We start from the raw sequence: 24,127 nt of genomic DNA, 5'->3' as shown, positions 1-24,127 counted from the left end.
GGGTACTTCTTTCGTCGGGGTTTTCAATAAGGTTGCACGGGTAGGCGCAAAAGGTCTTCTACTGACAAAGAATGGAAGTCTATGGTCTCCCTCGCCGGTTCATCGTCAAAGGAACTTTCTCTAGCGTATTCCGCTATACCGGTACCATCCATTCAATGTCAATCCCTGCGGTATATAAAGTTAATAGACGCCCAGCTAGCCCCAAGCAACTTGAACCCGCAAGACCTACTCCGGAGTATTCCGCACAATCAAACGCTTTTTACATTCTAACCCCATCAGCACCGCACCAAAAACCCAGCATGGGCAACCCAATTCCCACCGAAGATAAAGCCCGCCGGGATCGCCTCGAGGCCAAAGGCCTAGAGTTTCGAGACCGCGGCGAGCCGTATGAAATCAAGTTCATGTTCGACATTCCCACCCGAATCGCCCACACCGGCTTCAGCGAGACTTGCATGTTGATGCTTAGCAGAATCACCCGCGCTCATCGCCGTGGCCGCATATTGAATCCGTCAACGGCGCCGGATGATCGAACGGTGCGTGTAGTCCTGCTGTATCATCTGTGGGACCTTGATTCGTTGATCGGCAAGGACGAACACACAGCTGATATGGTCTTCCAGAGAATCATACGTATTCTCACGGTGAGAGAGTTCTCTGAAAGGATCTGGGTGGCTGGTGCTCATAGATGTTTGGAGCCTGTGGCGCTCCAGGCTGTGACTGTTCATCTAGTTCAATCAGTATGACTTATGGCTAGAGTTGATGTAGGTCCATGATAGCTTAATTGAACTTGATACTCTTGACAACCGAAATAAAGTATTTGATTCATCGGACATATTTAGTTCTATCAATAAACAGCATCTAATAAATTTGGAAGCCCTATATGGTCTGTTCTACCCCATGTGGTTGGAGACGAATCGTAGGATACCAGTAAGCAATTTAACATGTAGGTTCATGGGCTATGGCTTCTCGACAGGCACAAGATACCCTAGACCCATGTTTCATAATGCATCTGAAGTGAGCCCTTTGATTGGACGTTCTCTCAACCTGGCACCGATCGGATTCAGTGAATATGAAGTCTAGCGGCCGCAAGAGGGACTTCCCACCTAAGACCTAGAAGCACCCGCTCCTCGATTTGATCACTATACCTCTTCCTAATCGGAGAGTTCCTCATTCGACTCGATATGTGTGTGTATAAAAGTAATCACGATCAATCGACGATACACTTGCTCCCCACTCTCCAGTCGTCTGTCTCTGTCTACCTCATCCTCTATCCCATATAAACCCATACAATCCCCCCCAAAGCAAAGCCACAATGGAAACTCCAGGGGACCTCGAATACGCGAACTTCAAGCCCACGCCCACAGACCTAGAACGCCGAGCGATTCTAGAAAGCCACGGCTTCGAATTCGAACCCGCACAACCCTTCATCGCAAGCCTATACGGCTACATACACGACGCCGTCCTCTCAGCAGGAATCGAAGAGACCTGCAAAGAACTAAGCCAGCAAGTATTCCTCGCCTCACTGAGCCGCGACGCTATGATTCCGCCCCCGGTCCAGGATACCCACATGTACCACCGGGTCAAGGTCTCGTTTAACATTGCAACGGCGACGCTGGGGCAGAAGGCGCAGGAAGCAGACGTGAGAGTCGTGTTCACAGCGATGATGTGGCACTTAGGAACCCCGAATGATTTGGTGGCTGTGCGCGACACTTACGAGAAACGGGGCAAGTGTCGAGGGCAGAAGGTCGTGGTGCTGAAGCTTAAGGTCATTCATGATGGTACGAAAGCTCGGGCTTCTTGCTGGGTTGCTCTGGACTGCGGACAGGACGTCGACTTTGAGGCGGCGGGCGTGTTTGACCCTAAGCCTGATTATTCGAGTGATGAGTATGAGGCTAATTCTGAGGGGTGGTTGATTGTTCATGACGAGCCTGTCTAGTGTCGCTGGGTCTTGGTTTGGTATGTTTTCCTTTTCTACTTTACGGTTGGTTTCTTTTTGCTTTGTAGTTTCTAGTGATAAATGATTTTATAGCTGGGATGCTGTGGTCTCCAACGGCGATATCTAACGTTCTGGTTTGTATGTATTTTGGGAGTTGGCAGTTTTTAACAAAACAATTTGCACACGAGCTAAAACCACAAATTAGGAGATAGATGCATTTGCATTTGATTACCGATGATTACAGTACTGATTCTTGAAGTGTATGTAGTGTGTTTTCGTTGCTTATTCCTGCCGTCAATTTCCAGTGAACTAATTGTGCTTTTAATAAGGATTTAACGGGTTTGATATCGTATGACGTAGAATCCGTTCAATAAGAAACCATGCGCGTTAGACAGTGGACGATAATTCCAGCTCTTGGTCTGTCTTATGTGTATCTTGAATCTTTTCTTACCACTTACTTGCTAAAGGGTGGGCAAGAATTCCACCAAAGTCGTACAGATTTATCTAATGTTCGATGACAACTACGGTTTTGTTTCAGGTCTTTATTCGGTAAATAGTTCAATTCTCGAAAAGCTAAAAAAGTACTCTACAGATTCTAGAATCAAGTGGGTACTCGGAGTAGGTGAGCCCCGTGTAGGGAAAGACCGCGATGTAGGGAATCGCCGTGCAGACCCACCGCCCCTTGACCGGATAGCAGCAGCTCCGTGTGGGTTGTCTTCAGGCCTGGCGCCATGTAGGGATTCCCCGTGCCGAACATAGCGATTGTCGGTAGGGATTCGCCATGTAGGGAATTCCCATGTAGGGATTTCCCACGCATAAATGGCAGCTGCGCTCCACTCCACTTGACTTGGGAAACCAGCCAACTTCTCTCCATTCGTCCAATTTACTTTCTTTCCATCGACACCATGGATGTCTTCCTTGACGTTCTGGACACCTTCGTCTTCGATCGGATGTATGCGGCGATCTTGCCGGCGTCCAGTTTAGAGTCGGGAGCTCCGGCGGGTTCAGCGCTCTACAATCAGCATGTCAATTTGTACTACCCTCTTGAGCCATCGCAATGGGTCGATGCGAGTTCCTGGAAACGGGATAATATGGCTAGACAGGCTGTCTCGCTGTTTCTCATTACATGGTGAGTTCATTGTCATATTGTCCCGGTCATGCCGATTCAAGGCATAGAACTAAATCGCATCCAGGATCTTCGGTATAGCCATGTACCTCATCGGCAGCACCGTCATCTACCATACCCTGTTCGACAAGAACATGCTGCGCCATCCGCGCTGCCTGCCCAACCAAATCCGACAAGAGATCAGCCAAGCCCTAACGACCATGCCTACCATGGCCATTCTCACCGTGCCGTTCTTCCTCGCCGAGATCCGCGGATACTCGAAACTCTACGACTTCAGCGACGGGGCCCCCTTCCCGGGCTACCAGTGGCTGCAGTATCCGCTCTTCATCTGCTTCACCGACTGCGGCATCTACTGGATCCATCGCGGAGAGCACCACCCGTCGGTTTACAGCTGGCTGCACAAACCGCACCATAAATGGATCATGCCGACGCCGTTTGCCAGCTATGCGTTCCACCCGCTCGACGGATGGGGCCAGAGTCTCCCGTACCATATTTTCCCGTTCATCTTCCCGCTCCAGAAGTGTGCTTATATCGGGCTGTTCGTGTTTGTGACAATGTGGACGTTGTTGATTCGTGAGTTTTCCCTGTGCTTTCTCCGCTGCATTATGTTGAGTGATTGTGCTAATCATGTCCAGATGACGCCGAGTATTTGTCAAACTCAAAGGTCGTGAACGGCGCAGCATGCCATACCATGCACCATCTGTACTTCAACTATAACTATGGTCAGTACACGACGTTCTGGGATCGGTTTACGGGCACGTACCGGGAGCCGAAGCGTGATGGGTTCGGGGAGACTCAATATTGTGCGAAAAACGCTCTTTCGAAGAGTAACTGAACTTGCAGGGGATGTCTGATGAAAGGATGCGCTTGTGTAAATAGTATGTATAAATTAATGTATAATTATCATGTTAACAGTGTAACGGTTTCGTAGAGTTCAAACCATGATGATCCCTGGTTGGCGGAGTGCCGAGGCAAGTGTTCTCTGGGAAGTCTTGTTCATCCTCAGTCATGTGCATAAAAGCCAAGTAATATGCTCTAATAAATGACTTCTCTGGTGAGAGCTCGGCCACAAGATATTAGGGTTAGTTTGAATCTCTTTTCAATCGATCCCGATAATGCAGGCTCTGCGTATTGGAACTTTTATGCGCTCAAGGAATACAAGGATGGCTATCCTCCCCAGTCGCAAATTATGAGGTTGCATTTTCATCAATGGGGATCTGCGATGTCTGTTGTCTGGAACGAATGTCCTAAAACACCAGCATGTTCCACTCATCCACCCGCTGGACCACACCGCTCAATGAATTCATGCAGGTCTTCCAGATCATCCGTTGCCGCGCTATCCAAGTACCGAATCGATGTCTGCTGTTTGTTGGACACGTTCAATGTGGCGGTCAGTAGACACCAGAGCTCTTCAGCATGCTGAGGATAGCCCAGCAGCAAATACCGCTCCTTGCCCAACCGAGCTATCGTAGAATCCCAAATCCCTTTCCAGTTTCGAGCGGCGTTCTCTATGCTTTTGGATGGGAGATATCCAAGAAAGCCAGCTCGGGCTTGGAATGCAAGCGTGTTCATGGCTGGTTGAAGTTAGTCGGTTGGGAGAAAAAGGTATAATTCTACGCAAAAGAAAAATAAAAAAAAAGAAGAAGAATGAAAGAAAGAAAGAAACAGAAAGGGGGTCATGACATACCATATATCAGTATCAATAGGTGCTCCACTGATGGCGAGCGATGCCACGTTATCGGATCACCGGGGTTGGAGTGACTGAGCAATTGACCTAGAGCTTCACGGAGCGGTGGTATTGGCGGTGCATTGGCATGAGACGCAACGCTCGTATTGAAGGCAGACGCCCCGTCCGCCTCCCATAATTCAGTAGGCCACGGGAAGTCGCAGTTCATCTCGAAACTGGACAAGGAGGGATGGTTCTTGAAACAGACAGTAAGGAATCCATCTGCGAGGAAGACCCAGGAGGCGACTCTTCATGATTGTTAATCGGAGAATATGAAAAGTATAAGCGGCAGAACATACCGTATACAAGCCTCCTCTGCTACCATATCCCTCCACGTAGAGTCGTCACAGACACTGGGAGTCATGCTTCGCCTGAGCTGGAAGAATCCTAGCGATCGCAGTACAGACACTAGGCATGGATGACGAATGATCCGAATACGTCGCCTCGTGTCCGTTTGGTCTTGTCCGAACTGCAGCATTTCCATGATTAAAGCGCTTTGAATCAACTGCACGGTGGGCAGCAGCTGCGTCGGATTCTTCAGGGAGACGGGTGGCAGAGTGGAAAGGCTGGTTATTTGTCGGAAGATAAGCTCCTCGGCGACATCCAGGAGCCGCGGTGGTAAAGTTGTTCCACCAATCGGTGAAGTGTATGTTGCGCCAGTCAGGCAGATAGAGAGTAGGAGAAAGGTAGAAACGTTGCCTGGATCAAACGTGGGGAAATGAACTACTGGGAGATGCCAGTGCAGTGAATGAAAGAAAACCGAGATGAAGGCAAACAGATTTGTGGCTGTGAAAAGGGAGGTTAGTTCCAGCATATCAAGCGGTCTATGCTGCCCTCCGTCGATGGGACTCATTGACTTGGAAATTTCAACCAGCTCTCTGAGAATATCATTGAGCTGTTTCAACAGCTTCGGCGAGAAGGAGTCGTCAGACCAGAGTCCAACAGGTAAGAAATCACTAGGAAACGGAATATCTCCTATGGAATTCGGAGGAGGGTTGACAGGTATCAACTCGCTTTCGAGGTGGGTGTAGAGCCCTTCCAGGTTTCTGCGAATAGAGTACTCTGCAGTCTTGCCGATGGCAAGCCTATCCATTCCCGCAGAAGGATCCGTGAAGTACCTAAGAAACGAGAATGGATCATCCCGTCTGGACGAGTAGGAAATGGAACTAGTTAACGATAGCGAGGACGGCGCAGGCGATGCAGTCATTGTTCTCAGAGAAGACAACGGCGACGAGACATCGGTCGAACGGTCCTCTACCGGAGAAGCTGCCTCTTGGCCCGCATAGGTACAACCTCGTTTCAAAGATTCGCAACGAGAACACGGATGCTTTCGATCACACGCTGTCTTGGAAGCTGAGCAAGCGTCGCAAGACAGGCGTTTTCTACCAGGCTTGCTCGCCGCCGGCAAAGGCTGGTTGTATTTCTTTGCACATGTTTTGCTGTGTCTTCGAGCAACCTCCCTACCAATCAACTAGTTACAAAGGATACATGGACCGGTGGCACATGGTCTACTTACGACTTGGAAAAGGCTTTGCTGCAAACCGGACAGCTGAAGGAGAGCTGACGCGTATCTGGAAGGAACCTGTCAGCAGTCATCAGAATGAAGGATCGTCTCGGACTTTACGTGTCTCCTCGTGGCGCGAGAGATGCGACTTCCTCTGATAGGACTTGCCACACTCTGCACATTGAAACATGGTGGTAGGACCGACTCAAAACCGTCAACATTCCATGATAGCGATCGTTGAAGAAGTCTAGAAGTGGCCAAGCACCGCCGCATTTCCGCTGCCTCCCCTTGATGCCATGACTAAGCCGGCCGGATCGGAGGGTCAATTGCATAAATATGCCTGCTGAGTCATTTATGAATGCACAAATGTCTGGTCTTTTGGATGAATTGTCCCAACCGTAGATCAGAGTTAATTTTGAGACTGCATTTTAATTCCTGGGGCTCACTGGAGCAATTAGGAAGACTTCGTTCCATTTCAAAGCAATTGGTCTCAAGCGGTGATGTTCACACTCTGTTTTACCACCGACTCACCTGGAATATATTTTGTTCGCTTACTTCCTCAAAACACAGTAGCTACGCCTGCCAGTAAGCTGAGCAAGTTTATAATTCCTATTCTAGCCTCAAACGATTCAGACTTTTTATTGAATCTTCTTTACATCAAAGCTCTCAAATAAATGAGATTGAATATCCTGAATATTGAAGGAAAAGTACTCTGAACCAACCGCCCGGGATAGCAAGATTCAAAAAATAATGTTTATTTTATCCGATGACGCCCAAGCTTCAGTTTGCAGTTCCATGACAATTGTGGCTTCCAGAAAGATTATATAGAATACATCCCTATCCCCGACAGCAAGATCCGAAGCACTGGTCTCCTAATTATATGAGCATGCAATTCCTGAAAACAAGAACTTTTCGACCTACCATTGTATGGCACAGGAGCTGAATTTCTGCAGGTAATACACTGCGTCGTGTCGATGGTTTGGGGAGGTTTTGGCTGGGGCCTGGGTCAGGTCAGCTAGATGTACATACAATCCTAAACCGTGCAGTCATACTCAGACAACGGAAACAATGTGACCTCGGAGTCAGTATCTGATAACTTCCCGGGCTTCTGACCACCTTTGCGGAAGAAAGACTGAAACTTGGTCTGCAAGTTGTTCATAATATCCTTGCCCGTCATGGCTGTCACAGAAGGCAAGAAAATGGTGAATAGAGCACCATTTCCACAGCTTCGGGAATATATAGACCGCATGAGTACACAATGGTCCAGGATGCCACATGACGAAAGGCATGCTGCCGTTGTAGCCCTTGCGGAATCACCATACCAGAACGGAGATTTTCGGCGAAGTGCCGCTTCAATTGGCTAACAGCTGGTTGGAATGTTCGCCGAACGGCTCCCTTGCTGGTGCGAAGTTGCCAGGCGAATGAACATGTGCTAAGTGCACAGCCCTGCATGAGTTGTGTGGTCATATTACTGGTAGTGTCGAGGATCAGCGAAAACCGATCGTTGAGTAATGGCACTGCAATGTGACACAGAATTTGTCCCCTTGCGGAGGAGGGTTGGTACTTGACTTTCCTAACGGTAGATGCTTTTTTCCGATTTAATGTGACCGCTAGCGAATAATTATTAAATGGTTATTAGTGAAGCTTATTGTAGGACAGCGGACGCTCGAAATGACTCCAACCCGCATCACTGGAGAAGTCAATAGTACCTGAGACTAAGCAACTTATGACTTATCTTCGATTAATCCATCCTTTCTCTACTCTATGTGCTTTTGGTCTAAAACCTGGTCCTCAAGCCCCATCCCGAGCAAATAATCCGTGCAACGATGAACGCAACAGTGGCTGCGAAGTAAAGCACACCTCCGAAAATGATAAGACCGTCGTAGCCACCATTATCGGTCTGCTGAATCGCACCAGCAATTGGAATCCCAGTCAGAGTTCCAACACTAACGATCGTGAATGTCGTCCCGGTTCTCTTCCCGTAGTCTTCGGTACTGCAAACTTGGGAAATGCAGACTGGAGTTAAACTAATGGCTGCTCCACTCCAGAAACCGAAGAAAACTGCATAGCAAGTAATCGCTGCCAAACTCTTTTCGGCCGCCAGCCATAAGGCTAAAGTGAGGATAGAACATATCAACGACGTGATGATCATGACATTGAACCTGCCCAGCCTGTCCGCTACCAAACCCGGTAGATATCGACCAGGGATAGCACCTAGATTGAGAAATATGATTTGGGCATAGGCAAGGGTATCGTTGACACCGACATATATGGCGTATGAGGCAATGTAAGTAATTGGAATGAACACTGCAAATTCAACCAGGAACACAGCGACCGTTGTAGAAGCGTATCTTATATCTTTGAGCGCTTTGAAGTCGATAGATGCTCCTGCTTTCTCGTTTGGCGGGAGTCTAGTTTTTAAAAGCAGACAGGCCAACAAGCATAGGACGGCGGAGAGGACGGCAATGATCCGTACTGCCCATGGGAACCCGATTTTAGGGGCAGCGAAGAGGATTATCAATGGGAAGATAACACCCCCTAGTCCACCCGCTGTGCAGGCGATTCCCGTTGCAAGACCTCGACGAACGTTAAACCAATGCCCAACGCATGACACGGCGGGCGTGAAAAGCGTGCATGCCGAGAGGCCTCCTAAAACACTGAACGCAAGAAATATCTGGTAGTACTCTGTGTTTGGTCAGAACTAAACCCGTCTAGCAAATATTTCTGAAGGCCATACCATAGCTAAAACTCAAACACACCAAAGAGACAACCATGCCAATAGATCCCGGGACGACCACGTAAAAAGGACCGTAGGCGTCAAATATAGGCCCTATAAAGCATTATGAGACATGCAAACTATTGGGCTTCTGGATGGTGAAATCTCTTACCAGCTTGAGCTCCAGCAAAATATAGAAAGAACCCGTAAGCGCCGAAGATCCACCCAATACTCGACTCGGAATAATCCTTGAGTTGATGGGAGCTAGTCCAAGCATGTAGAATTCCTAGGGAATTGAGAAGACCCATGGACGGAATCATGGCGCACCATGATCCTAAAACAACCAGCCATGCTCGCAATCCTCCTTCGGGATAACTCTTCTCTCCAGACACTTCTTGCTCAAGACAGTGCTCGGGATTGATTTGATTTTCTCCGCTTGCCATATCGCAATTGTCCGACATTGCTTGAACGGTGGTTGCCAGGTGTCGAAGAAAGTAAGTAAGCAAAAATGTATTGTATGAAAAAGGTCGCAGTTAATGAAGCGCGAATATTATGGAAATCTGTTGACCATTCCTTTTAAAGACATTCGAACGAAATGTGGAAGTAATTCAATCTTAAACCTAGAGAACAAGGGGGAACATGGAGCGGGAAAGTGTTCTCCGTCTGGCGCACATGGTTCACGCCAGGAACAATCGGTGACCAAGTTGCAAATTTTCTTCAATACTCCGTTTTGCTGTGGTGTACTTGAAGCTGTTGTCTAAATGTTGATGTGGGTCTGAAGACATCACTCGGCCATCTCGAGCGGTTATTGGACATCAATGTCGGCCCACTTGAAAGCCTGCATGGGTTTCGGCGGACAGAAGACAGACCATGCCGGATAGAATATCTTATTCGAATATCCACTCTTGTGCGATGAAATATTGTAGGCGACACAGGACCTGTCTTACCCATGGCCCGCTGGCTCGATCATACAGATATCAACTTACAAAAACAACATGTCCTTCTAGAAAGTAGATATCTGTATCTCAAACCCCAAAATGGGAAAAGTCATAGACTTGACAAAGTGTGTGTGCGTCTCTTTTTCAGCTTTGTAAAAAAATATTATCTTATGATGTTGTACAAATTCGTGATTTGACGCTGTAGAAACATAATCCCGAGCAACGGCACTCGACCACTAAAACATGCCCTTTTCCAGTAATAGATCAATTGGAGATGCACGTGTGTGCTATGATTTTCACTGCCGATTGTTCTATTGCCAAAATCAGCCCCTGATTAGAAATGTGCATTCAACCTCGAGGGCAACGTCTGATTGAAATGTGGGTCGTTCCGAGCGCGCCCTCTGGGAACATCGGCGAACCGTCATCGATGGCGAATCAGACTTTTAGTTCACCGATGAAGACATCCGACATTTGATAGCGTGACGGACCCCCAATCAATTATCTACCAATACGCCGGCGCAGACCGGCGAATCTGAAATGCTCGCTGAATTGCTCAGCAATAATGGATTTGACAGCACATGGCGCCTGGAGAGGAAGTAATGCCCGTCCATATCGATCCAAACGACGTCCACCTTGTGATCAGTGCCGTCGCAAGAAGCTCCGATGTCAAGGACCTGCAGAGGGAGGGTGTGAGCGGTGTCGGTCTGGAGGTGCTCGGTGCTCATTCCTTGGGATTGGTAGGTCTGAAGCGGTAGGACAGTTGGCACCGAATCGATCGCCGAGAGAGAATAGTCCCATGCCTGATCACGAGCAAGGAGGCATTACCATTGATACTACCTCCAATTTACCTGGACCTACAGAGTCCAACGTTGCAAGTGGGTCTTTTCTGAACGCTTCTTTTCTAGACGCGCCGGTGGACGACCATTTCACACCCCCCATATATCGGCTTCCTGGAAGGTCAACGGCCCAGGCAATCCAATCCTTAGATCTCCTTGATGGCTTCTCCTCCCAACTGATCGGTGCATCGGGAGAGTCCGATCCATGGCTACTTCGACATGGGAAGTTCGACGATCGAGGGTATATGCTTTTTCATCAGGTGCATTTTCGCAACGCAGGCGGGGTTCCTCTAGAGGAGAAAATCCCAGTACACTTTTTAGTGAGTGCCGATGCAGTATACGAATCCGCAAAGGGAACGACGAGTTACGGGAAAGGAGGTAGGCGGGAGGAGTTGAACAGTCTAGTGCCGCTTGAATGTGGTCAAAGACTGGTTTCTCTGTACATGGCCCTTTCATTCTACTATCGTTCCTGATCTCACTAACGCGACCATTGTGTAGATTTGTCAAATTCGTATTTCCAGCCCTACCTATCATATCCCGATCGCACTTCGGTCTCTCCGCCTCTCGATTAATGCCAGACCAACAAACACTCCAGTCCATTCCTGTCCATCTTCTAGCAGCGATTTATGCAACCTCATATCAATTCACCCAATTCGATGACTATTTAAGTGTGGCCAACGCGTACACTACCCCGCCCACTCAGGAGCTATGGCGCATTGTGCTTGAACTCATTATGTCGGACATCCACACATCGCATCTGTCTTCTCTACAAGCGGGGATTCTCTATCTTCACAGATGTCCACAAGGTCCTGAAAATGCCGTTGCGGATAGTCCTTTCCACTGGTCCTTTCTTGGCCTCTTAGTAGGCATCGCTACATCTCTCGGCCTCCAGTTAGAGTGCCGACCGATGGGTCTCCCTGCTTGGGAAAAGCGCCTCCGACGTCGGCTCTGGTGGGCACTGTATGCAGAGGATAAATGGCGGAGCCTGTTAATGGGGAAACCACCCTATATTAGGAATGATGAATGGGATGTAACTGAGCTTGACGATGAGGATTTCCGATTGGATGGGATGCCGGTCGAACTATTGCTCTCTGGATCAGCGGAAAACCAACATCAGCAGGATGTCTTTTATGGAAGAGTGTTCAGGCACTTTGTTCGTCTGGCGAGAATTGCAGACGACGTTCAACACTCGTTATAGTAGGTCGACTGCCTTAGTCCCGGGGTATCAACTGTTTATGCTAACCCTAATTTACCAGTTCCCTTCGCGCAGCTCAGCGACTCTCATCCAATTTCTCAGAGGCTTTACAGGCATCTCATCTACTCCTCCGAGGGCTTAAAGAATGGTACTCGCAACTCCCGCCAACTCTTAAACTCCAACACCGCGCGTTCCCGGTCACCAGCGCCACAGATTTTCATTCATGCCAACATAACAACGCTCTTCATTTTGCCTACATCCTTCTAGAAGTATTCATTTTCAGGTCTCTACTGCGCCCTATGGTTCGGTCCGCCACACCACCGCGTTTATTCGAAGAAACAGACGTCCATGATGCCCCAACAGACCCGGTAGATGACTACATTGCACAACTCATTGATTGCGATGAAGTCGAGCCTACGCCTGCAATTGACTTGTCCAACGGAGACAGCAGTGGCAGCGCCGCACTCACAGCCGCAGAGAACTGTGCGGCACGCATGCTTCGTTTTGTAATGCGCATGCCCTGCAGTGAGGGAAGTGGTGGGTTTTGGTACTCTTGTATGTCTTCTTCCCACAACTGTTCTGCCCGATCAGGTCAACGCTCATAGAAAATAGGGTGTCGTATTGGCTTCGCTACAGCATCGAACTTCATGATTCTATTGCTAGTTCAAGCTCCCTCTGCAAATCACGCGATGCGTGCCCATAGAATCCTGCGTATGTGGCGGCAAACTATCCGAAGTCAGAGCCAGGGAAATGAATGGATGAAACTGGCGCTTGTGAGACTGGATGGTCCGCATTGGAAAGGATTGGATCAGACCTATTATCTGCCTAAACATGTGAGGGAGGTGCTTGAAGCCACGGGGTAGTGATCCTAATATGCTTCTTGGGCATCAATGGGTACATGAATGACCACTTTGGCCCGTAACTAAGGATTGAACGACACAGTGGTACTACTTTCATACGGGTATGTTGAAATAAAGTCTTCCTGTAATCTGGAGAGAAGCAATCAGAGGTAGTCATGAGTCACCAGGAAAAATATATATCGTCGGAATGTGAACAGGTGCCTAATCCAACCTGAATAATAAATTCACTACCATCAATCACAATCTATCAAAACGTAATAACCATAAGTCTGAGAAAACACAGCATCACAGAAAGAGAGTGTTGACCAACATTCATACCGAATAAAGCCCGATAATCACTGGATGCCTCAGGCACCAAAACACATACCCCAAACAGGAAGCCGCGACCGCCGTCCACTTCCGCGTCGCTTCTTGACCTTGACTCTCCTTCATTCCATCAACACCGCAAGCTTTCATCACCACGCATCATTCTTCTAACCCAAGACCATCCTATATGGTTCTGAATAAATGCAGATCCAATGCCAACTACCCAGCCAGCTTCTGCGCGAACCACCCAACCATATGACCAACTGTCGGGTGATTCCACATCAGAGTCGGCGGAACATTCAAATTGAACTCCTTCTGGAGCTGTCGCCGTAAAACAGTATTCATCACCGAGTCCATTCCGAGATCCGCAAGTGCAATCGTGGGGTCAACGTCTGACGGAGGAAGATGCAGAACATCGCCGACACAGGCGCGAATGTGTTCATCCAGATAGGTCTTTAATTCGGGCCCAGATGATGGCACTGTGGAAACACGAGGCGCAGTAGTAGGCTCGCCAGACTTGGGGGCAGAGCTTGTGGATCGCCGAACCACCGCAATGTCAGTGAGAAGAGGATTCACAATGCCTTGTCCCTCGTCGATCGGTAAGGCTCGCACGACCACACCATGGTCGATATCGTACCGTGCAAGATGCAGCCAGGCTTCAAAGGCTTCTTGACGGCTGATTTCTGTGATACCCTTGTTCTCGATTTCTGAAATCAGCAAGTCGTTACCGTTCCCGAGACCCATGTCCGTCCATGAGCTCCACAAAAACGAGACCGCATTATCTCCGAGATTGCGCCGATGAGTAGCCACAGAGTCAAGGAAAGCATTGGCAGGAGCATACGCGCCCTGGCCTGGGAACCCAACCAGATGACCACACGAACCGAAGAGGACAAAAAAGTCAAGAGTGCCGGGAGGGAATGCCTCGTGCAGAGCCAATGTGCCGGTGACTTTGGGCGAAAGAACACGGTGGAAGGCTTCCTGTGTGGTGTTAAGGATAAGCTGGTCCTCCAGAACACCGGCTGCGTGAACAACGCCCTGAACTGGTGGTAGACCCAGCCGGTCCAACTCTTGGATAAGTGTCTCGGCGGAGTTGCTAGAACCAATGTCAAGAGAAAGCACGAAGACACAAAGGCCTCTTTTTTCCAACTCGAGTATCCGCGATGCAGCTGCTTGATCGCTGCCGGTTAGATTGCCCCATAGCCTGCGAGGTGGTAATTGTCGGCGAGATAGCAGAACCAACCGCTTTGCTCCGTGATCTGCGAAGAACTCGGCAGTTGCAAGCCCAAGATCACCAAGCCCTCCGGTGATTAGATACGTTCCCTCAGGTCGAGGCAACATCTGAGACACTGGTTGAGTACGGCGATCGAGTGGAAGATCACGGAGCTTAGCCGTCCGGGCTACTCCGTCAAGGATTCGAATGATGTCGGCCCCTTGAATGTATTTCATAGTGGAAAGTGGCACAGCTCGATACTCGTCATCGATATGACCGCCCCAAATGTCCGGGTGCTCACTAAAAATTAGTCGACTAATTCCGAGGAGGGGACCGTGAGCGAGCGCTGTTGGTGTCTTGCCCTCGAATGCGTTCGTCGTGTGAACAAAGAGTTTGCTCGGCACCCCTGACTGGATTAAATACTTTGCAATGGTAAGAAGCCCCGCTAAGAAATGTTCAACCGATTGTGGGATCTTCTCAAATGATGAGACTTGATTTGGGACATAGACAACAATCAGCTCTTTGCGGTATGCAATACCCGCTCCATTTCGGACAAGGTCATCTGGTGTCGAAAAGTGAGTAAGGCCAAGACGACGAGGTACCTCCTTTGTATAAATGGCTTTCGCGTCCTCGTCGCTGGTGATTAGAACAATCTCTTGAATGTTAAGAGGCTCCTCGGTGAGTCTTGCCGGCGGCCATGCCACTCGGTGCACAAGTTTCGAGACGCCGTCACCTTCGTCAGAGTTGCTCTCAAGCTCCGCAAAACGCATAGTGGTTATTCGTACGAATGGTCGTCCCTTTTCATCGGTGATATCGACGTTGCAGGTACAGTCGCTGCCCTCGTTCCTCTGCACGCGAATCCAGCCATTCCTGGGTGGGTCCTGTTCTGTCAACACCTCGATTTCTCCTAGACCAGCTGTCATTCGCAGTTTAGGCCGGTCATGGAAGACTGTGGCGGCAATAGAAGTTGCTGCATCCAAGAACGGAGCCCACGACGAGGGGTCCCATTGGAGACGTTCATTGTCTGGGTCTACTTCAACATGCACCATCATCTTTTGAGCATCTCCGTGGTGCTCTAGAACTGCCCAAGGGAACCCCATGCCGTCGACACCAGTTCCCGTGAGATAGTCCATGGTGAACGATTTGCCCAGGTCCTTTCCGGGACGGGTGATCTCGATCGCCTTATGGAGATCGGCATCTGTGGCCTCTGGACGAGGGTCAATCCTCGCCGTTGTATGAGTCGTCCAAGGGCTATCTAACAATTGATCCTTCTGCACGATTTGTGACATGATCTTCACTTCATCACCTTGAATGACAACCTGGACGGATCGCTGAGACTCGGTTTCCAAGGGTGCAATTAGGTTGACATTCTGCAAAACGAAGCCACTGGTTGCTTTGATAAACGTGTTAAGAAGACACGCCGCGGGTATGATCTCCGTTCCCATGACGGGGTGACTCCCAGGGAAAGGCTTCGATTCCTTGCTCAGGGTGGTGGTGTACAGGACAGTTTCGCTGCCTGCCACAGGTATCTTCTGGCCGAGCAAACTGTGGCCAAGTGTATCATGCAGAGCGAGAGCTGCAGCAGAAGGCTTCCGCCAGAAGGAACGATGCGCCCATGGTGCTGTTGGTACACCATGCAACCAGGGGCCTGAAATTCGATTCTCCCAGTCAATCTCAACTCCGCTGCAGTGCAGACGACCTATGGCACGAAGAATACTTTTCTCCGTGGGCTGATCACGACGAAGGGTGGGTATCACCACATGTTCCCCGGCGTCACTATCCACGAGCGTCTCTTCAACGGAGTGTGTGACGAGCGGATGGCTCGAGACCTCGAGAAAGATTCGAAAGCCATCATCTTTGGCAGCCTGAACGGCAGACGTCAATCGGACTGGGCTAATCATATTGTCGATCCAGTACTTGACACCTCGGGGCTTCTCGCTTCGTGGGTCCGCTAACGTGGTAGAATAGAGCTTGATGGACGGCTGTTTGGGCCAAATGACATCTCCAAGTGAGACGGACAGAGGGTTTGCAAGTTGGTCCAGCATCGGGGAGTGAAACGCAATGTCCGTCTTGACAGTGAAGTTTTCAATTTCCTGGTTATTGTATGACTCTTGAATGTCCTTGACGGCATCTTTCGCTCCGGCGATGACGCATGAGGAAGGTGACGAGTCAATCGCGACACTGACGCGGTCGTTTCCTTCAAGCTCTTTGGAAACCTGATCGTATGGTCGGCGTACCAGGGCCATGGCGCCTTGACCGATAACCCGACGATATAGGACGGCTCTGCGCGTCACTAGAAGCGTTCCTTCCTCGGGCGAGAGAGCGCCTGCGACAACTGATGCGGCAATCTCCCCAACAGAGTGACCGATAACTGCATTTGGGACAACCCCCTGGCTCTGCAGGATCGCACTGATGCCTATCTGCATCAAGTAGGTCAAGATCTGGACACGATCAGACGACGTAAAGTCGCCCAACTGGAGCCATTCAATTGGGGATGACTCGATTTCCTTACGCACAATGGCATCAAGCGGCTTCACTGCATCGAGGAAGACCTCGTTCGTCAGTAACTCCTTTCCCATGCTTGGCCACTGCGCTCCGTGTCCAGAAAAGACCCAGACGACATCTCTTGTCGGGGCCGACTTCAGCACCCGACCTTGAACGGTCCAGACTGCATTAGCCTTATTGGCCAGACTATCCAATGCACCTGCTGCGCTGGCCGTATCCTCCACTATCGCCGCCGCTCGAATGTCATGATGGGTACGTCTTGCAGCCAAGGTCTTGCAGATGGAATCCAATGAAAGATCCTCCGGGCGCTGATTGAGCCAGTTCCTCAATGATCCCGCAGTTGCCGCTAGTCGCTGCTCTTGAGGGGCCGAAACCAAAAGCACTCGTGGACGCGCAGCCTCTTTGACAAAGGGCACCTCTGACTGAGCTACCTCAGATGCAGAGGGAGCCGCTTCAATAATAGCATGGGTGACGGCTCCCCCGTAACCATATGAACACACTGCTGCTCGTCGTTTTCCTTCGGCTTCCGGCCATTTCGTCTCCTCTTTCATGACTCGCAGGCCGGCGTTCTTCCAATCGATCTTACTGTTCAATGTATGAAGGTTGGCCTGGGGAGGTATCACCCCGTGCTGAATGGCCAATATCGCTTTGATCAATCCCATAACACCTGCACCTGCCTCCAAATGACCAATATTTGGCTTGATCGATCCCACGTAACATGGATCGCCGGCCGGCCTTCTTTTACCATACACCTCCGCGATTGCAGAGATTTCTGTGGGATCTCCGAGTGATGTCGACGTAGCATGGGCCTCAACGTACTGAACGGTTGTTGGATCGACGCTGGCGGCCCGCAGGGCTCTCAACGCCACTCGCTGCTGGGATTCAGAATTCGGAGCCATGATGCCGTTTGATCGACCGTTGTGTGCCACGGCACTTCCCTTGATCACTGCAAGAATGTGATCTCCATCATTGATTGCCTCGGGAAGGGCCTTCAGGACCACAGCTCCAGCACCTTCCCCACGCCCGTACCCGCAAGCGCTATCGTCGAAAGACCGACAACGTCCATCGGGAGCCAATACTCCAGCCTTGTCCATCACTTTGGTCAGGGCAGGGCCACACATGGCGTGTACACCACCAGCGATCACGACCGTCGAATCACCTTCTAGGATCGCCTGCACGCCATTATGTACCGCTACAAGAGATGAGGCACACGCGGCGTCGACCGAGACACTTGGGCCGGTGAGGTTCATATGATATGAAATGCGGTTTGGAACACCACAGAACCCAGTCCCAAGACCCATCCATGCCTCGACACCGGCGAGGTCCTCGAGGATGAGTCTGGAATAATCATCGGTGTTGATACCCCAGAAGACACCCGCGTCACTGCCATTGAGCTTCTTCGCGGGAATGCCGGCATTCTCTATCGCTTCCCAGGCTACTTCGAGAGAGATTCTCTGCTGGGGATCCATTAATTCCGCCTCTTTAGGCGAAATACCAAAGAACTGGCAGTCAAAGTCTTCAATATTCTCCACGAAGTAACCGCGGTTGGTGGTTTGATCGAGTGCGCTTTCAAAGCGAGGGTTTCTCTGCCGATACGTCTCCCAACGAGACGCAGGAATCTCCCCGCTGGCGTCTAGCTTGTCCAGCAGAGACTTCCATAGCTGCTCAGGATCATTAATCCCACCAGGCGCGCGGCAGGCCATGCCCACCACGGCAACACCTCGAGATACATCCTAGTTACTGTTAACCAAGAGACAGTGACGCAATACGCTCGTGGTCAGACTTACTCTTTGGCTGTATTCAGTGCCCGAGGTGCTCTTGTCCCGCTCTGAGCTTGACGGGGAAGGATTCAAGAAAGGCATAGTGTACTTGAGTCGTTTTTCGCAACCGCACAATGAGATGATAACCAGAGTGCTGCTCAACCGCTGTTGTACGGGGATTGTGAAGGATTATATAGGGACTGACACCACTCCAGAAGAGCCCTGCTTGCCACTTTGGTAATTCCAGGCGACACGCATATTGGATAAACTCAAATCTTCGACGGATTTTCAAACTGTTCTATCTTTAGTTCCCCCATTAAACAGACAATAATGCCGCAATCTGCTGCCATGGCGCCACCTCGGGCATTTGCACTGGACCGGCAAGCCAGACGATGTTACATTACACCTTTTGGCATTTCGTGCAGTATCTGATGGCAGATATGTGCTATACATAGGCCAGCTTATTGGTTTAACACTCTTATCCGTCAGCCAACACCTCTAGTACCCCTGATCTGTCTAACAGGCACCCGGATCCTTCTGACTGGCTGACGTGTCTCGGTGCAAGGTGCCTTTTCGTGCTGCATGTTGGTTTGAATCTGTCGTGGTATCGGTTCTGGAATGGCGCCACAACTTCCCCTCTAATCTGTGGCAAGAACATCAATGCGACTCTTCATCCTATCGTTCTGGCTGCCATGCACCAGATTAGTGTCTGCTCTCCAGTGCTTGAACCCATTTTCGTGGAGTAGGTGGATCGTCGACGATGGTGATCCTCTTGCTATGCTTTCCTATGACGTTATAGGTACCCCATACGGTCCTGCGTTAAGTTAAACCTAACTTTATTTGTGACAGATGTCTGTCGCTCGCTAAAATCAGGTACCTTTCATATTCTTTCGGTTATGCACAACTCAAGAGGGAAGGATCGGCTTCATTGTTGCTAGAGTTACTTCATTTCCTTTTTGGGAGGTCGACAACTATTCCAAGTGGGCCTCTTACTTCGGAGTCGAACATCGCTAAATTAGGCTAAAATGGATACCTGCTGATAATATGCAAGCTAAGCACTAACGTTATTGCTTGATAGGGGGATGTGACCCTACTGGATGTCGGTATCTCCGGCATGGCCTGTTGAGAAGGATCAATCAATCAATCTATCTATCAATCACTCAGGGACCAGCGCAGGGCCTGATCCGCCTCGGCCCCACCCCGAAGAGCCGAGCTTGCACATCCATAGCCAAGCTTCGATGACCGGCGAATCTTGCCTGTAAGCACGATAAGCCATCCGTCAGAGCTTATTCGCAATACCCGCCACTTATCAAACTTTCTCAGCAAAATAAAATGCCACCGCGAGTCCCAAGTGTGGGTTTTGAGAAACTGGCCCGAGCACAGCACGGCTTACTCTCCCAAAGGATTCCTGCATTCTGGTGAAACCATCTCGGCGAGCCGTGTTCTAAACGCAGTAAGATTTTAATCCATGGCGTGCCAACGGCCGTTGAATTGTTTTGGCACTCAACGGTCCTCTACTAATCATTTTCTTCAAAGTCTCCGACCACACTAAATCCTGGCTCGGCCCGTAGCCGGATTTCCGAGCTCTAGCATTATATCACTACCAGAGTCATGAAGGATTCACTCCGTCCCTCAAAGGATTGTACAGCATGACGCCAGCCTGTTGGCTTCATCTTTGATTCGCACGGGGCGGCGGAAAGTTACTCACCCCGACTCAGTCAGATATGTCTCCGAGTGTGGATCACAGGAAGTGTGGCGATGTCCATTGCTGATGAACGTTGAAACTATGGAGGCTCAAACTCTCACGATTCTCATGTTGTTGATCAGCCGGTTTATTCCGTTCCTTTGTCGTTATATCCATCGCCACATTCTGTGGGGGGGAACGTTCGGGACATTCAACACCCCCCTGCCCTGTCGCCAATTCCGAAGCTCGCGTGGCAATACAGGAAGAGTCTTTACGATTTTGAAGATACCATGATCGATATGCCATAGCGTCGGGCAACGGTTTTACAGGACTCCCGGTGTGTATGCTCTTGAAGCTCGCTGTCTCATCTTATCTCTTAGGTTAGAATGGAGCAAGGCAAAGAGATGATATTCCGGCAAGAGATGCATTTATAACTAGTTCAATCAAGCGCCCCTTCATCCATAATACACATGTTCACGCACAGCCTAGGTATATTATCCTAAAGCCAGCGCATCTCATCCGCTCCTAACGGCTTCGGCATCAAATCCCACCCAACCTGCACGTTCTCAATACTAGCCGAATGCCTAACCGCCGTCAAAACTCCGAACCCCGTCTCCCTAGTCTCCAGATACTCATCCGGCACATCAGCAGTGCACGTATAATCTCTGCACTGGAATCCAGTCCGTCCCTCCCACTGCCCCAAGGACCTCAGGTACTTCATCACACCCGCCAACGACACATCCACCGACCAGGATCCACCCTCTGTCGCCTGCTTATACAGCGCCGCCTCGATTCCCGCTGCAAGGAAGTACCCACCCGCATGGTCCAACGCCTGGCACGGCGTCGGGCGCGCCGGCTCCCCGGCCCCGAAATGCTCCGCTTCCGACACATTCATGCCACTGCATGTCTGGATCAGCGAGTCGAAGCCCCTCCGTCCAGCCCAGGGCCCGTCCGGTCCATATGCCGACATATTCGCGCAGATGATGCCGCGACCGGCGTACCGAGCTGCCAGCGCGGCGGGGGCGAAACCCCGCGCCGCTAGGCTCTCGGGACGGAAGCCCTGGATAAAGACGTGCGCACCGTCTAGGAGTGGCCACAGGTCGTCCGGGCGCTGTGTTAAATCGACCTGGATGGTGCGTTTGCCACGCCCGAAGTCGCGGTCCATCGTGGGGAGGTTCGGCAAGTTAGGACTGGTTACCCACAGAACGTCGGCGCCGTGTGCGGCTAGCGTTTTGCCTGCGAGTGGTGCAGCGATGACGCGCGAGAGCTCTAGCACGCGCAGGCCACGTAGGCATTTATCTGCCGAGCTCGCCTGCATGGATGAAGGGAGACCTGCCGGGGCGTCGCCGATCTTACGCAGGAGGATGGGGAAGTCGGCGATGGCGCGGGCTTGAGGGAGCATGTCCCACTGGGAGTAGCTGCGCAGAGCAGATATGACGATTTTGGCATCGAAGGCGGCTGATTCGAGGTCGACGGCGCGCCAGGAGGCGATTTGAGCGGCCACGTCCTGGCGGTTCGCATCTGCGAAGCAGCCTAGGAGAGCTTTGGCGCCGTCACGGTGGTTGGGGAACGAGTCGTGGAGACGCACGTATCCGTCTGAGGCACGGTGTAGGCCGCCGATAGGACCCCAGGGAGACGGGGCGGGTTTGTTGGCTAGGGTGTAGAGACGTTCGGATTTGAATTCGATGGCGGCATGTTGGAGCGGCACCGTAACAGTGGGCACGGGGGTGTTGTTACGCAGGGCTTGTATCTGCGCTGCTAGCAATGCTGATAGTCCGATCGAGGTCTGTGCCAGGTGCGCAATTTTGAAGGAGGAAGGAAGACCAAATCCATGGCCAGGGAGGTGCAGCGAGTTGAGAGTCGCCGGGGGCAATCCAAGGCCACCCCAGATGTGGGCAACGCTATCTTTGGCCCTGAAGTGCGAGCGATCTTGAAAGGGGGTACGCGAAGCGATGGCCGTGGGCAGCTTGGATGCTGAGCTGCTGGTAGGGACAGTAATCGTGAGCAAAGGTCCATGTTGCTGAGTGCCCAGGGTGTCGCGCTCGCCCACGGTTCCCTGCTGCCAGGGTCTACGGATGGTACACTTCCAAGCCAGAGCGGGCTCGAAGAACATGTTTGTGATGATGTCCTTCGGCTGCAAGTGATACAGGCCCATAATACGCTCGCTGGTCAGGATGTCAGCGTCTTTCACGCGTTCGTATGCCTCGCGAGTGTCGAACATGATATCAAATGTCAGCTCGAATGGTCCTGAGTTCTTGGATCGAATGATCTTGGCAATCTCCAGCATCTGACATTCGCCCTGCGGCAATGGCTTGAAGGAGAGTGGCTCTAACGTCTCCGACTCTATCTGAGCCCTCTGCACATCCGTCAGTCCGGGGATGGGACAATCCGGTCGCCGGGGACAATGGATGGCGGCGAATTGCACCGGGAACAATGCCGCCTCCTCGCCCAACGTCAGGTTCACCAAATGATAGACGTTGAAGCGAAAGACAGGCCCAGCAGCCGTCTCGTGCGGTGACAGAGGTGAGGCAAAGTTGCCCGTGGTTGCCACCTGGTTTTCGTAGGGCATGTGCAGGATGGAGGCGCGCGCATTGTTGGCGATGGTGTAGGACAGCTCCTGCGACGGCGCCACGACCTCTCCGAGAATTCCCAGCTCGTGCGCCGGGGTCGGCGTCGGCTCGATGGGTCCCATTGTCCCATTGCGGCCGTAGAAGTGGAATAGAAGCTGGCATTGGGGCGACTGGTCGAGTTGGGGGAAGAGGTTCTGGGTATAGGCGCGCACTTCGGCCAGGAAGCGGTCGATTTGGCTTATCAAAATAGGGTCACGGATGCCTCCAATGAAGATGGTGCGGTATCCCAACTGCTCGACGCCCTCGAGTTTGACCTGATAGACTGGACTGCGGACAAAGCGAGCTCCACGCACACGCACCGTCTTCTCGGTCAGTTGCTCGTAGGACGCGTTGTCCAGCTCCAGCACGCCACCGGGCCCGGGCAGACGATCGGGTCGGGTCTTTTCGTAGAGTGTGTGGGCGGCCACGGAGAGTGGTGTGCATCTTTCTCGCGGTGACAGTGGCGTCAGGTCAAAGGAATCCTCGCGCAGAGTGGCGATCATCGACCGGCCCTTGGGCACGGCGCAAATCCCGCCGCACTCCATGATCTTGCCCATATGCCACGCCACGCCGGGCTGGACGCCATGAAACATCGAGAATGCAGCAAACGGGGCAGGGTCGTAGGATCGACCACCCAAGATGATATCTGGTTGTGACTCCAGCGCTTTCAAATATGGCTCAGCGCCCATTTGCGCGACGATATCGATGGCGCGGTTGGCGCTGTCCAGCGTCAGCTCCTCCACGGGGCCGCAGGGACTGACTTGGTGAGCTTCGATGCGCTGATTCAGGAGATCGCGATTGAAGCCGGCCGAGATGGTTGCCACCTTGAAGGAGAAACCCTCTTTGGCGGAGATTTCACGGATGATGTCGAACATCTCCTTGACGTGCAGATCGCTCCCATCGCCGCCCACCGACCCGATCAGCACCTGGATCTTGCGATGGAAGCAGGCCTGCAGGATAGGGGTCAGGTCACGAATGTACGAGTCTCGCCCACAGGTCATCTTGTTCAATCCCAGCTTGTAGGGTCCGCCGTCGGTGGAGCCACTGTCCACGATGATGGCCTTGGGGGCGAACCGCTCGATGCCATACCAGAAATGCTCGCTGCGATACCCATACCCGAGCATCGCATTAGGCGTGAGGATGCTGAATTCAGACATGGTGATAATGAATGCCAAGAAAAAGAAGGACGTGGGTTGATGCAGCCAAATCCAACCTTCGC

At 51.2% G+C, this 24,127-nt stretch overlaps 9 protein-coding genes across 9 annotated transcripts; 4 read left to right on the top strand and 5 right to left on the bottom strand.

The window, feature by feature from the left end:
* Window positions 1–299: 299 nt before the first annotated feature.
* On the top strand, window positions 300–740 carry P170DRAFT_473369 (uncharacterized protein; the record flags this gene model as incomplete). Its single annotated transcript, XM_024853032.1, has 1 exon — window positions 300–740. The coding sequence occupies one exon, from the start codon at window positions 300–302 to the stop codon at window positions 738–740; it is 441 nt and encodes a 146-aa protein (XP_024708810.1).
* A 569-nt stretch (window positions 741–1,309) lies between these two features.
* P170DRAFT_424237 (uncharacterized protein) lies at window positions 1,310–2,486 on the top strand (the record flags this gene model as incomplete). The annotated part of the gene is made up of 5 exons (XM_024847556.1): window positions 1,310–1,881; window positions 1,934–1,953; window positions 2,027–2,071; window positions 2,178–2,200; window positions 2,472–2,486. 5 exons carry the CDS (start codon window positions 1,310–1,312, stop codon window positions 2,484–2,486), a joined length of 675 nt encoding a protein of 224 aa, XP_024708809.1.
* Window positions 2,487–2,769: 283 nt separating this feature from the next.
* P170DRAFT_131307 (sterol desaturase family protein) lies at window positions 2,770–3,998 on the top strand. Its single transcript, XM_024842413.1, has 3 exons — window positions 2,770–3,062; window positions 3,141–3,632; window positions 3,695–3,998. Exons 1-3 carry the CDS (start codon window positions 2,957–2,959, stop codon window positions 3,892–3,894), a joined length of 798 nt encoding a protein of 265 aa, XP_024708808.1. The 5' UTR covers window positions 2,770–2,956; the 3' UTR covers window positions 3,895–3,998.
* Window positions 3,917–6,479, bottom strand: P170DRAFT_490703 (uncharacterized protein; the record flags this gene model as incomplete). The annotated part of the gene is made up of 6 exons (XM_024854004.1): window positions 3,917–4,633; window positions 4,747–5,033; window positions 5,085–5,930; window positions 6,012–6,245; window positions 6,302–6,356; window positions 6,410–6,479. 6 exons carry the CDS (start codon window positions 6,477–6,479, stop codon window positions 4,329–4,331), a joined length of 1,797 nt encoding a protein of 598 aa, XP_024708807.1. The 3' UTR covers window positions 3,917–4,328.
* A 647-nt stretch (window positions 6,480–7,126) lies between these two features.
* Window positions 7,127–7,466, bottom strand: P170DRAFT_473365 (uncharacterized protein; the record flags this gene model as incomplete). Its single annotated transcript, XM_024853031.1, has 3 exons — window positions 7,127–7,161; window positions 7,211–7,290; window positions 7,342–7,466. The coding sequence occupies 3 exons, from the start codon at window positions 7,464–7,466 to the stop codon at window positions 7,127–7,129; spliced, it is 240 nt and encodes a 79-aa protein (XP_024708806.1).
* A 600-nt stretch (window positions 7,467–8,066) lies between these two features.
* Window positions 8,067–9,448, bottom strand: P170DRAFT_352417 (oxalate/formate antiporter; the record flags this gene model as incomplete). Its single annotated transcript, XM_024843922.1, has 3 exons — window positions 8,067–8,974; window positions 9,027–9,119; window positions 9,178–9,448. The coding sequence occupies 3 exons, from the start codon at window positions 9,446–9,448 to the stop codon at window positions 8,067–8,069; spliced, it is 1,272 nt and encodes a 423-aa protein (XP_024708805.1).
* A 1,057-nt stretch (window positions 9,449–10,505) lies between these two features.
* Window positions 10,506–12,837, top strand: P170DRAFT_348596 (Zn(II)2Cys6 transcription factor; the record flags this gene model as incomplete). The annotated part of the gene is made up of 5 exons (XM_024843688.1): window positions 10,506–11,218; window positions 11,278–11,854; window positions 11,900–11,976; window positions 12,036–12,529; window positions 12,587–12,837. The coding sequence occupies 5 exons, from the start codon at window positions 10,506–10,508 to the stop codon at window positions 12,835–12,837; spliced, it is 2,112 nt and encodes a 703-aa protein (XP_024708804.1).
* Window positions 12,838–13,225: 388 nt separating this feature from the next.
* Window positions 13,226–18,717, bottom strand: P170DRAFT_400784 (type I polyketide synthase; the record flags this gene model as incomplete). Its single annotated transcript, XM_024846345.1, has 2 exons — window positions 13,226–18,588; window positions 18,643–18,717. 2 exons carry the CDS (start codon window positions 18,715–18,717, stop codon window positions 13,360–13,362), a joined length of 5,304 nt encoding a protein of 1,767 aa, XP_024708803.1. The 3' UTR covers window positions 13,226–13,359.
* Window positions 18,718–20,798: 2,081 nt separating this feature from the next.
* P170DRAFT_463170 (beta-N-acetylglucosaminidase) lies at window positions 20,799–24,065 on the bottom strand (the record flags this gene model as incomplete). Its single annotated transcript, XM_024852147.1, has 1 exon — window positions 20,799–24,065. One exon carries the CDS (start codon window positions 24,063–24,065, stop codon window positions 20,799–20,801), a length of 3,267 nt encoding a protein of 1,088 aa, XP_024708802.1.
* Between the last annotated feature and the right edge of the window lie 62 nt (window positions 24,066–24,127).

This window comes from Aspergillus steynii, assembly GCF_002849105.1.
Source record: "Aspergillus steynii IBT 23096 chromosome Unknown P170scaffold_2, whole genome shotgun sequence".
NCBI classification, from domain to species: domain Eukaryota; kingdom Fungi; phylum Ascomycota; class Eurotiomycetes; order Eurotiales; family Aspergillaceae; genus Aspergillus; species Aspergillus steynii.
The sequence above is the reverse complement of the archived record's forward strand: the minus strand, read 5'-3'. Positions and strand labels throughout refer to the sequence as shown.